We start from the raw sequence: 14,250 nt of genomic DNA on the forward strand, positions 1-14,250 counted from the left end.
ACACTCGATATTCATTTCTTTCTCAATTAAAAATGTGCTACAAGCACGTGATAGAATGGTCAAATGACTATCAAGTATTATTGATTAATAAATTAACATTTTTTCGATTAACGAATCAGTGAGTTCTTTGACGAAGTTCCACTGAAAATGAACGAATTTCGCAAGAGCTTTAAACAGAATTTAATCTTCAAAGAAAATCAATCCAAGTGTCAAATCAAACTAATCGCTAATGAGATATACACTAACCGTCAAGTATAATCAAATCGATCAAATTTATTAAATATATACTTTTCATTGGTAATTCAAACATTAAATACCTTAACGAATTAAACATCCATAAAAATAGTCATATTTGAATTTACGTCTTCAAGGAAGAAACAATAAAGACAAACACGACCCAAGACAAGTTCAATAACCTACAAAATAATGGAAGGTAAGTAAAATAAATATTTTGAAGACTTTATGATAGCATATAATATATTTATGAGGTACGGTTTTATTTTTATGGATAGTTAAAAACTGGAGAAAGTTTCTTTTGTACACTTCACTAACATTGAATACTGTTGTGTTATAGTAGGTTATTGAACTTCTCTCGGCAACTACTTTTATATAATATGAATAAATAATTGTATCTTTCAATTTGAAGATATTCATCACGAAACACATCATGAAACGAATTTACCGCATGAAAGTTAAGAAAATTAAAAATTTAAAAAAATAATAAAATCTTGTTCTCTTCTATTTTTTTTTTCATAAATTCATTATTTATTGTAATTTTCTTTGAATTATTGCAATTGTTCCATCTGAGATCATTTGAAAGTTAACGCACCATGTATAATCTATTTATTGTATGTTACATATAATACTAAGATGATAAAAAAACATCATTATTAATAAAAAAAAAATGTTAATGATTTTTAATAAAAGTGAAAATAATCTCGAATAAATGATTTATAATAAACCTTATTTTAATTTGACACAATTTTCACCATCGACAAAACTAACTAACTAAAGATATTATGAGATAAATCCAAAATAAATGAAACACCTTGTATACATTTTTTTCTCGAAGAATAAACGCGACCTTAATGGTTAACCTGCTCTCTGTTCGGGTCTGTTTAACTCGGCATGGATCTTCATTGGAATCTCAAATGGGATGGTTTTGAAAATATCGCTCCGGTTTCTTGTTAACTTTCTTCGCTCGATGGATTTTTGGGTTCGTTGCCAAAGGAGATTCTAAGTATTCCAGATCTTTGGGTTTGAGAACGAATTGAAAGTTGAGCAAAGCCAAACGAAATCGGGTTAAAGGAGATTCAAAAGAAATTCTGGCAGACATTTCGTCCAAGTGTAATGGTAAACATTGGTCATATAAACGTGTTCGATAAATGGCGTTGACCTATTCTTGGTCGATATCTTACTGATAACAAATCTCATTAATTTCGACATTTTATTTCGTAGTCTTTTTTTTTTTATTTATTTATTTCTTATTATGAAATCTTACAACTATCTTATCTTCTTCGCTAATTAAAATAAAACAAATAATAAGCAATAATTTTGTTCCTATTCTATTTTTATAATGATTGTGCGTCTCGTTTATATCGTCATGAATATTTACTTGTTTTGTCGTAAACAAGTTATAAACTGGAAAAATACAGGATTAGAATTGATATTGTCCACGATAGATATTATGTTGGCGAGCAAAATTATAATTTTCGAACAGACTGATAGTTGGCATGACTTTACAACGAACGGATATTAGTGATTGCCTAGATAATTGTCGATGTTTTAAAAATTTTATGTGGAATAAAACGTGGAATAAAAATAGAAAAAGAAAAAAAAAAAAAGAAATCAAGCATCAAGCATTATCGTTTTTCTTTCTCACGTATTGATCGATCGAACAAATGATCGATTTGTTCACATTACACATCATATAGTAACAGGTTAATGCATAGCAAAGCGAAGTGAAATGTAACAGTTATGCATAGTCATACATGGGAAAGTGGATGAATAATGGTATGTAAAAGCAAAATACAAACAGAAATAAAAAAAAAAAAATGAAGTCAAAAGTTTGATCGGTTCGCGTAATAACAATGATAAAGAATTATATCGTTCGTATTAAATTACGAGAGATAAATATATAGCGAAAGTGTAAATATAATTATCAATCTGTGAAGAGAAAAAGAGAAAAAAAAATATATATGAAAAGTTAATTTGATAATTTTTTGACTATTTAAATGATATGTTATATGGTTATAAATATATATAATGTTTATAAATACAAGTCGTTCTTATCTTTTTATCATTTTTTTTAAAAATTAACAAACGTATATCTATGATGTGCATGACGATGCAATAGATGATGTAAACAAAAAATTTAGATTATTAAAGAGAAAATAAATATTTGTGTAAAATAAGGAAAAACATGTTCAAACGATGTTTACTTTAAAATAAATGGATATTAATTTTCTTAAATAAGATTCTCAAAAAATATTTTTATGCTTAAATTATGAAAAAAATTCTTAAAGAAGAATAATGATGTAATAAAATATTTTTTGTATTGAAATCATTAAATTTTAATGAATATTTATGTTTGATTGCACTATTGTTCAGTATTTTAAATGATTTGAACTTTGAATTGTTATTCTGCATTATCGATTTTTATACCTAATCATGATGTGACGTCAATATGTATGATCGAGATAGAAAAAAATAAATGAGATTCGAATATAATTCAATCGAAAACACTTGAGGAAATATTCTTCACTGAAGAATATTTTTCAGATTTATGAAGATGAAAATAAAACGAAGAAATTTTACGTCAAAATTAAGTTTAATCATTTAATTTAACTATCATCATTGAATTATTTAATTTAAATTTTCATTTTATATATTTTATATATCATTTTATATATCTTTTCTCTATTTCATAAAATGCAAAAAAATACAAGTTAAAAAATAAAAAAAAATAATTTTAATTTAATAATAATTATTTTTTAAAATAAATGCAAATCGAATTATATTTACCTTATATTTGAATGTAATAGATTTCAATGTTTATTCCTTTCACATTTTTAAACACACGAAAAAGAATTGCAATTCAAAAATAGATCAATATATGTATCAATTTCAATCAATGAACTTTCATGAACTTTTATTACCACGAAATAAAAACACACACTAAATTTAATAACACGTACATGTACACAAATTTATATTTCGGAGCGTGAATTCTATTTCAATTATACTTCCAAATAAACTTTATAAACTTCATAAATTATTCTCAAAATTCCGTGCAAACACGCAATATTTTTCAAAAATTTACGGTTCGAAGATATCATGCGAGGTCACATATCTAAACTATCAGGTAACACAAGCGGGTAATTATAACATAGAAGGAAACACGTACCACTTAACCAGACAGCAACATCAAAAAAAAAAGAAAAAAAAAAGAAAAAAAAAAAACTGACGCGTTCTCCTTTCTAAAAACACGTGCGTCTTGACCGTTCGTGATACTTCATTATTCACGATATCCCGTTTTCGATTGTTTCGCTCGCGTTTCCGCAGACGTTGCCGATTTACGATCCACGAGCGAACAGAAAGAATTGCAACAGACACGCCAACATCATTGGACTATCTCTACAGGACACGGCTGCTGTAAAACCACAGAGTTAACGATCGAATTCGCGGTGTAAGAAGTTACGACGTGCTTTCACGGCAAGATATTTATTTAAGAAACCATCCTTTTCCTTCGTATCAGTGCTTTCCAAATATCTCGCGATCCCTTTTACGATAGTTAAGTTCTTAACTTGCGACACTCCCTTCGCATTTGCATAAAATGGCGTTTTTAATAAAAAGCGGTAGAGAAAACATTGAAAATTAAAAATGTAATTTTAATCTGATATTTCATTAACTTTTTTTTGCGGTAATTATTTTTATATTTGGATTATATTATTCAAATATTTTATTCTCCATTAAATCATTGAAATAATGTTAAAATAATATTCTTTGTCCGAATTTTCTTTGATTCTCTCGATAGATAGGATATTTCATATGCGAAACGAGATTATAAATTGAAGATCTAAATATTAAGAATAAAGAAAAAAATATATATATTGTTTTATGAAAATTATATTATTAGTAACTAAATATTGTATTTATTAGAATTTAACTTAATTTAACTTAATTTTTATTTTAATTTTAACTGTAACTTTGAACCGTCGTACCGTGGCATTCCTTCGCAGAGAGTTAATATGTATGCAAGAATTATTATGAAAAAAATATATGAAATATAGCAGATACTATTTATTGTTCTGTTTTAAAATAAATAAAAAATAAAATTTTTATGTATGTTATAAACCTGTCCTTTTTTTAAAATCTTTATCTTTCATTTATCAAAAATCATTTCCAACTAATATTTTTGTAATATATTATTCTCACTAAAAGCAAAAATTACAAAGTTTTCAGAATATACTGTTGCAATATAAAATGATGACTAGACTGTATGATATTTATGCATTTATGCAAAATTTAAATATATGTAAAATGAAATATACAAAATCTACAGAATGCACGATATGCAAAAAAAAAAAAAGCACAAAACGTTAAACGTTATAATATGCTTTATGATATATTAAAGAATAAGGCAAATCTCTATTTATTATTTAAACTCCATTTCTTTAATTTTATTTAAAATGTTCATAAAAAGTTTATTTTACATAAATATCCATTGTCTAATGATGACAATTTAAGCGAAACAATATATTATTACGATATGTGTCTCATATAAAAAGATTTTTTAGACTTACTCAATTTTCTTTTATGTTTTCATGTAAAACCAGCTATACTCAGTTATATCATGAAATAAAAGACATCCTGTACGACATCCATAATACATTGTGCTTCATTGCGTGATGCCGCACGAACACAAATATTTTATGATAAATGAGGTTTACAGTAGAAAAAAAATATAAATTTAATGATGGATGAACAAGAAGAAGGAATAACGGGATAAGATGAGCGAAGAAATGAGTTCGATCATATTCCAGGCAACGACTCATAACTATCATATCTTCTTCAATCACCTGGACTATCTTTAATCTCTCTAGAGGAGGATTTTATTTCCTACGTACATACGTATATACGTTATTTGTACAGGTGAAGTTATAACTGTGATTCTCCTAAAGTTTATGCAACTATGTTTGATTATGAGTTTTGCAAGAAGCAGAGGGATTATCCACCGCTTTTACGGACGGATCCCTTGGTGGCAGCGCTTCTTCAAGTCCCTATTGGGGAAATTGAGGTTAACAATGTAGCCAAGAAACTGGTTAACAGTGGTTTAAGTTAAGAACTTTTCTTATGTGCTAAGAAATTACTTCGAGAAATGTGAACAATGTTTACTAGTATCTAATGCTATGATGTGTAATTAGGAATACAAGTTCTACTGTCTATTTTTGCATAGATAATGATACAGGAGGCTATAATTCAAAGGAATTTGATGAAGAAAGCAAAGTGAAAGCCATACAACGAACATAATTCGACGATAACACGATGAATTCACTGATCTTGTTTTTGTAATTGTATGTAGTTATCATAGAAATATGTGTAGCGATCATAGAAATTGGAAAGTTACAGATTAATGTGTCAATTTTACTATCACGATAAATAATTATAAGAAAATGTTGAAAAGATGAAAAAATAATTTTTTTCTTAATAAAAATAAACGATTAAGATAAAAACTCTAATAATATATTCTTCTTTTCTTTTTCTATGCAATTTCTAATTTTCAACGTCATTGAGTAGTTCCAACATTTTAATACTTTTATTATTACTGTACTTATTATTATTGTATAGAAATATAAATAACAAATAATATGATTTTTTTTATGTTGAAATAATTACAATTTACTAACATGTAGGCCAAGAATAAATTAAATATCAATTTTTTTCTCTCTGCTGAAAATGAAATTATCAAAATTATTAAATTTCATCGATATTTATTAAATATAACTATCATTTATTTATCTATTCTATTCTATATTTTATGATTTTAAAATTAACAATTTAATATATTTTAATAATTTTCTTTTATGTCCAATTTGAAAATATAGCAAAAATATTGGATGAAGTCAATCAGTATTCGAATATTAATAGGATGAACAATTTCATATTTTTAAGATTCTCAAGTATCACACGGTATAAAATTAAATATTTTTGCAGATTTAATAAATCAAGATCTAGATTTGAAGTAGCACAGATTTTGAAATATTCTAATTTATTCTTCAGAATCTACTAATCAATTTTCTATATTTTCACAAAATCTTTTTCTGAACTAATAATCTCAACAAGTAACATAACAAATGCAATTAAACTATTATTTCCTTTGTTTAATATTTTTAAAAAATGTTTGATGCACGAAAAGCATAGAAAAATAAAATTTTAACATCTTTTCTATTAAATATAAACTTATTGACAACATAAGAATCCTAAAAATCTTTTTAATTAAAACGAATATCGAAAATGCTGAATACATCCTTTGCAAACATGAAAAAGATTGGATCTAATGCAATAAATGCAAAGACATATGATTATAAATATTAATGCATTAATTTATTGTGTTGAATGTAAAACTATACGAATATTTATATAATGATTAAAAATTATGTATTATATATATATATATATATATATATATATATATATATATACTGCCACTTTTTGACTATTTACAAATAAAAACTATATTTCTTCTAAAATTATTAAAAAAATATATTTTTTTATTCATTTATGAATAAAATGAATTAGAAAGTTCTTATTTTGTTTTAAAAGAGAAATTTCATTTAAATTTTAATTATAATTTACAATTTAAATTAATTATATACTTCAACAAATTTTGAATATTTTTCGATTTCGTAATCTTTAATAAGAGTTTCTTATAAATTTTAATGTATTGAATACATTTTTTCCACAATTATTCCCCAGAATTCACAGTTTGAAAAAATCAATTTAAAAAAAAATTCAAATTTAATAAATATTTTGTAATTTTATATAATTTTATATAATAAGTTCAGTTGTTCTCGACATGAAATGATTGTGAGGACTTCTACAAAATAATATAACTAGTTATTAAATTATAGACATTTAAATAATAATTAAAGTTAAAAGATACCCAAAACGGATTCATTTTTGCTGATATTCATCATCAATTTATTTTAAAAATTAAAGATTTAGAAGAAAATTTAACCATATTTTTTGATAAACTTTTTTCCTTAAAAAAAAAAAAAAAAAAAANAAAAAAAAAAAAAAAAATCAAAAGAAGTTATAAAATCATTTTTGTTTTCAATAAAAGCAAAATCGCATTTGGCAAAACGCAATGGCGATACTCAATGATGCTAGTCATGTTGCTTGTTACACAGCAAATTAAAACCACGACGAAGAATTAGTCATTATTGAATATCATTGCCATTATCATATACATTGTCCAACTATTTCTCTTCTATAATGAAAACAAAAAATTATATTATAGCTTCATTTTTTAAATAATGCTTTTTTTAAATAAAAAGATCTGCTATGTTTATTCAAAAACCATATCTGATATATGAAACATTTTTTTGATATAATAAATATTTTAAAATGATTCATATTGTATTATTCCATTATTCAATAATCAATTAAACTATGTTGCGTAATATGAAAAGATTAAGTCAAATAGTTTTCAACTTACTATACAATTTCGTTCAGCGTTGTAACCGAAGGATAGATCATCGCGTGCGATTGCCCTTACGTTGCGTTTAACTGCGGCCTCGGACTAACTCAATTTCGCCTTTATCGCGAAGCATATAAGAAAAATATAGCCAATTGAAGAATGCCGTAGCGATCTTGCGGTTAAAGTTACGAGAGTTAGATGCGAGATCGTGTGAAACGTTGCAGAGTTTTGCGAGTCATGCGTTTCTCGTCTTACGTATCGAGAACAATAGAGGCTCGCACTTTTATTTTATAGCGTGAATGTGCGTCGCTGTTCGAAATAGTGGACGACATTATCCCGGCCGCATAAAAATCTTTTATAGACTCGTCGCAATTCCACTGAGACAGACGTTCAATCGTTTACGGGGGGGATTCGAGAAACGAGAGAAGGGAGAGGGACGAATGAAGTGTTTTTTTTTTTTTTAGAGAAATTGCGTTGGTTGCCTATCTTCGAACTCGTTCGAGTGAATCAATGCGAATTTAATCAACGATCTCTACAGAAATATATATGAAAAAAATATATATGACCGATGAAGCGATTGATCTATCGTGATGCGGAGTGTATGAGTATGTGTATTTTCGTCATGTATTGGTCTTGTGAAGAAAAACTTAATATTAATCTTATTGAATTAGTTTCTTATGTGTTATCTAATTCTGTATTTTCTTTATCGATGAGACAGATATCACTGTGTTATAGAAAATGCTTTAATCTTGTATTAGTATACTTGCTTTTGCTTTCAAAATGTCAATTAATAATACTTATTAAAATATGATAATAATATTATTACATTATTTATATTCTAAAATATGGTATCTGTTATAATGAATTAGGTGGATTATTTTCATGAAGGATATTTACATAAAGAATTCATTATATTCAATATGTAATATCAATTTTCTATCACAATAATTGTATTAATCGCACAAAAGATTTGTTACTAATTTATCATTTATATGACCCAGTTCATAAAATGCATTACCATTGAAAAGAAATACTGTGTACTATCGAAAGGACCCGTTTTCATTGGACGCGTAAATCTATCGATAGAATTCAATAAAACACGCACTGTATCGAGGTTGAATAGGTATGCCAATATACAGCTCTCACTTCCAATCCTGAATATCGAGGTTCTGCATAACGCAATTGCTTTCGAACTCTGGTCTGCTTGTTTCCACCTGTTTCATTGTAGCAGATTTCATTTAACGCGAAATAATGTTATAGCTCTCTCTCGTACAACGTATCACCGCTCTTGGCTATTCTTCCCTGCTTGTGCAAAGGGATAACGTTTTTCCCAAACTTTATACAGATCCTACTCGATGAAATGTAAGCATGATTTTATGGACAAATATAACGCGCGAAATGTATGCGAAAAAATCTAAAAAAAAAATTCTTTCAAGTATTTATATTTATAAAAAATAAAGAAATTTTTTATAGAACCTATCATGAAAATGTTTGTAAATAATTTATATAGTGTTTAATTGTAAATATTCGAATAGAATTAAATTAAACATATTAACTGTATTGAACAACAAGAATGATAATGTAAATAAAATAAATGTTAGAATGATTTGTGCTCGAATTTATGTTGTTTTACATAGCACATATTGTATAAACCGGTAAGTTCGAGGTTACTACCTTTGACATTATTTCATTGCATATTTTGCATTCAAAGGAATATATTCAACATATTTTTTGATACTACAAAAATAATTTCTGAAAGTGCAATAAATGCGCAATAAATGAGAATAAACATTAAGAGATAAAAAATGAGTAAATAATAATCAAACATTTATAGACTAAAATTGAAAAAAAATTTTTTAAATCGCAATATTCGTGAAATTTAAATTTTGTTTGAAAATATAACTTCAATATATAATTTATTATATATTGAATATATAATTCAATATATAATTAATAATTTAATATAATATTTAAAAAATAATAAATTCATTATATTAAAAATATATTTGAATGAAATGTATTAAATTGGAAAAATATATAATATAAATTCAAATATATGATACTATTATAATATTTAGTTTAATTTTTAAATTTATAGTTAATGCTTGAAATTATTTATTGATATGAAAAAAAATGATTTAAATGATTTTAAAGAAAATAATTTTTAATTTCTCTTTAAAACTTTATCGCGTTAGGCATGTATATTTTATCATAATTATTTAGATTATTATATAGACTAGCATAATTATTAAAAACGATGTCATATTTGAGGTTTTATTATTGTATTTCGTTGCAATTATATATCTTTTTCGAATAAATAATGCACATATATATTATATTCTATTTTAGTTATTTGAAACTTGATATCTAACAAATTGAAAACAACAATCAATATATTGATAATTTTTAAATATAATGGAATATGTATTTATAATAATAAAACAAATTTTAAAAATCAATAGAATAAAAAAGAAAAATAAATATTGATTTGTATCATATATTATTCCTTAATCATTATTATGTTATTCCTTATCATAATATAATATATGTAATATCTGATTATTGACTTAGTTTACACAAATAATATTTTATAATGCAGTAATAAATTAAATATATAAGTACAGTAGATAACATTGTTGATAATAAATAATAAAAAGCAAGGACAAATATACTATTATTAGCACGATTTGAAATTCCCTCATTTCAAGAAATATAGTTGAAAACTTTTCCTGAAGACGGCAGCACATACGTACCATGCTTTGAGACTACGTCATCCTTTGACAGAATATCACGTTACTATACGTAATTATGAATTCATAACAGACAATTACACTATTTAGAGTTTGTTATGTTACTTATAGAGAAACTAGAATGTCATATATTTCTGACAAAAAATATCTGTGATGCGTATTTTAACCTCTATAATCGTGAACATTATTTAGCACTTTTATTAAAGATTGCACTCTTTTAGAACATATATTGTCTCAATGTAATAATTATGAAGCAGTATATTCATTAGAAATACGTACACTTTATAATTCATGAAATTAGAAACACATAATTTATAACAATAATTTACGTTGATTCAGACTACACTTTTTACACATCATGTTATTAATCTAACTTATAGCAATTTCCCACTTAATAAGAATATAATTGAATTATTAAAAAACGTTAACACACTTTTTATAACGCTGAAAATGTTCTTAAACTATTGACAAAATGTCAAAAAAAAGCACAAGGTATAACGGAGAGCGGTTACAGCTGGCATATGAACTCCAGAGCACATTTTAGTGATTATAAAGAATATTTTATAGTATCATTACTATTTCCCGTGCTTTTCTTTTTATATTGTTATAAAATATTGAAAAATAATAGCAGTACTTACCCACATACGAACTGCTGTAATTGCCACTCTGTTTACTCTCCTGAATATCCGCCATATTGGGATAGGGATGACGCCACTTCCGTAACTGCGCGCAACTGTTTCACTACGTAGGTTAAAACGAACTTCGTTGCTAACTTTTACTTGCTCGTGACAATCACGCGATATATTTGATAGTGAGACGTTTATTGAATGTAAATGCAAAGAATAATATTAATGAAAGTGAATAGATTGTTGTGAAAAGAACGGTAATATTTTCCCAGGAATACTTTTACTCTCATTAAAGCGAAGTAATAATTATAAATTTAAAATTTAAACAGATAATCAATGAGTTCAGATACATATCTAAAAAATAAATTTTCTTTTAATGTATTTTTTTATTGAAATTTATTATGATATAAATAATCGATATTTTTATTTTTATAAGAAATTTTACATTTTTATTTCAATTTTTATTAATTACAGTCAATTCTTTAAATTTAGATATTCAAATTAAATTTGAAAATCAAATCAATCACGTATAAAAATTATAAAATATTAAATTTTCAAAATGAAATATTTGGAAATGAATTTTATTTTAGCAATATTTGAAATAATTGCTTATAAATGATAATATAAAATAAAACTATATATAATTGTAATAATTTGTAATTTAATAACATTTTAATTTTTTACTGATTTTTACAATATAAAGAATATTTTATTAAATTCTCACTGAAAAAAATTAGGAATAATTCTCTCAAAAAAAGATTTACTTATTCAATTTTCCATAAAATAAAATAACAAAAAAAAACAATGAAAAAAATATATATGTTAAAAATAAATATTAAACTTTGCATTTACTAGTTTCAAGACGCGTAGCTGTCCTTTATCCATCTGATTCGCGGTTTCGGCGAAGCGCGGCACTACTTTCGCCGGTGGATGTGATTTGATCCCGGCGGTTGCGCGGTCGCAGATTCCCTATGGTGGAATGTGGATGCTGTGCGCGGTGGTTTGTTTCGTACGTGAATTCAGATTCGTTTCGTCAGTGATAAAGCATCCAGACCTGTCAAGCGAATCGTCCTTATAAGCTAGCAGCTGTTTCGTCTGATAATGTTGCTTGACAGAACGTACGTGCACATTGACAATTAGGCGCCAACCAGCGTAGAGTGGTCGAGCACGGGCTAGTAAACAAATGACACAACGGCGACCGAGAGGGAGGAGAGAGGAAAGGAGGGAAACGAAACATTACCATATCGTTCCAGCGCGAAATAGTAGCGCAACATTGTGCCTTTCGATTTGCGTTGTTCGATTTCTTCGGTCATTAAGGGAACGCCAACCCATGCGTTTTTCAGCTGGTTAACGCGCGTGGAATGTGCCCATGCATTGTCGTCGTGACGTCAAATGTCATGAGCCTTTTGCCAAGTGTCGTATATCAGCTGTGTGCCAGCTGCATATTCAGCCTGTCAACTTTGTTTCTTTTAATGCTGAATTTGTTGCCGCCTGAAAAGTGTTAATACACATATATATAGGCCTATAACAAGTCATTGAAATTGTGCGCGAATTCGAAGTTATTTTTGTGTAAGAACGTTCGAAAACGTATTTATGCGGGTAATATTGCATTTCGTACACGTTGAAATGCGAGTGAAACTTTTATAAAGTTTAAAGTCCTTTAAATCAAAGTGGTCGAAGGCAATTACATTTACGTTTATTATATATACACGCATATATATAACGGTATTATATATCGTGTACCGGCTAGCGGGCCATTTAAATCTTAACAAATCTTGATTTCTTTTTCGCATCGTTTTAGTTTCATTTGACTGCCCTTCGCATTTCATTCATTCTTTTTAACGAAACGGAGTTTATTTCACTTCAAATGTTCGTAACGTGTAATTGCTTCTATATTGCTCATAATTATGAGAACGTGATTGTGAAGTTTGATTGTGATTTATGGTGAGACATTCAATTGTTTTTCTTCCGTGCTGTTTTTGCTTTTTGTGCCAGCTTTTTCATGCTTTAAGGTTAAAAAATTATGTAACATCAAAGGACTATTAAATTTGCCTGGCTCGGAATGTGGAATTTGTTTGGAGTTTTTGGTGATACATATTTAACTTGGTGAGTAATTTTAATAATAATTTTAATAATATTTGTTTCACTATTTTATTAGTACTCTATCAAGATTTTTGTATTTATGTCATTTTATGATTTTTTTTTAAATATTTTTGTTGAACACGAATATTGCATTTGTTTTTGACGGAAATTAAATAAATTCACAAAAATTATAAAAAGAACTATGAAACAATGAGCAATGCTGGTTTAATATATTTTATATGATTTTTAAATAAGTCTATATTTAATTTTTTACATTTATTATACTCTTGATATTCCGTTAAATAAATTTTTTTAAATATATTTCATATCTTAAAAAGCTGTGTAATTTCAATTCCTTGAGTGTATATCTTATCTTCAACTACTAAATAATTCGTAAGATCAGAATGATTGACTATTCTATGCGTATATCTATTCTTAGAAAAGGCATTATATGCTTTTCACGTATGTGATGTGTATTTCTATCCTCAACAACATGTTCTTTAACAATAGTAATCAATGTATCTGCATCTAGTAAATTTTCTGGACAAAAATCTTTTGAATTATTTTCCTTCAATTTGTCTTTCGCGATTATATTTCTTTTTATTAAATTTATTTGAAATTTTCCCAGAATCACCAATTTTTCTTTGAAATTTTTGGCATAATAAGATAATCATCTATAATCACATTTTGACTACACAATCATAGTTCAATCATTTAATTATTTCTTTTTTTCATTACCACTAGATTCTAATGCTTAAAGCAGATATTTATCAATTTTCCGCGTGAAAAAGCTATAATATCTAAATATCTTTATATTATATATAAATTTATTTATATTATATATAAAGATATATAATACCAAGCATTTTTGATGCTTTTATTTTTTAAAATCTCTGCTTTTAATAATAATAACTTAGTTTACTTATATTTCTCTTTGTTTATATATCGAAAAATTTCAAACAGTATTGAAATTTTTTTCTATTATTTTTATATTTGATTTTGAATTAAATTTGGTAAATTAAGTTTCAAAATATTGATGAAAATATTATTGTATTAATATTATTGTATTAATTAATATTGTATCTATTCA

General features: G+C 26.1%; 1 protein-coding gene and 1 long non-coding RNA gene across 3 annotated transcripts in view; one reads left to right on the forward strand and one right to left on the reverse strand.

Moving 5' to 3' along the window:
• The window catches only part of LOC122720278 (atlastin), a 35,410-nt gene extending 24,240 nt beyond the window's left edge, over nt 1-11,170 (reverse strand). The window contains exon 1 of one of the 2 annotated variants that reach the window (XM_043946869.1): nt 11,091-11,170. In XM_043946869.1, coding sequence (XP_043802804.1) covers nt 11,091-11,145 — 55 coding nt within the window. In that variant the 5' untranslated portion in view covers nt 11,146-11,170. Of the gene's footprint in view, nt 1-7,720; nt 7,793-11,090 lie in introns of those variants that run through there. The other variant, XM_043946872.1, reaches the window with a different exon arrangement.
• A 761-nt stretch (nt 11,171-11,931) lies between these two features.
• The window catches only part of LOC122720280, a 202,123-nt gene continuing 199,804 nt past the window's right edge, over nt 11,932-14,250 (forward strand). Inside the window, exon 1 of the long non-coding RNA XR_006347739.1 lies at nt 11,932-13,184. This is a non-coding gene — a long non-coding RNA (uncharacterized LOC122720280). The remainder of the gene's footprint in view (nt 13,185-14,250) is intronic.

The sequence above is a fragment of the Apis laboriosa genome, unplaced genomic scaffold (assembly GCF_014066325.1).
Source record: "Apis laboriosa isolate Shangri-la unplaced genomic scaffold, ASM1406632v1 scaffold122_cov146, whole genome shotgun sequence".
NCBI classification, from domain to species: Eukaryota; Metazoa; Arthropoda; class Insecta; order Hymenoptera; family Apidae; genus Apis; species Apis laboriosa.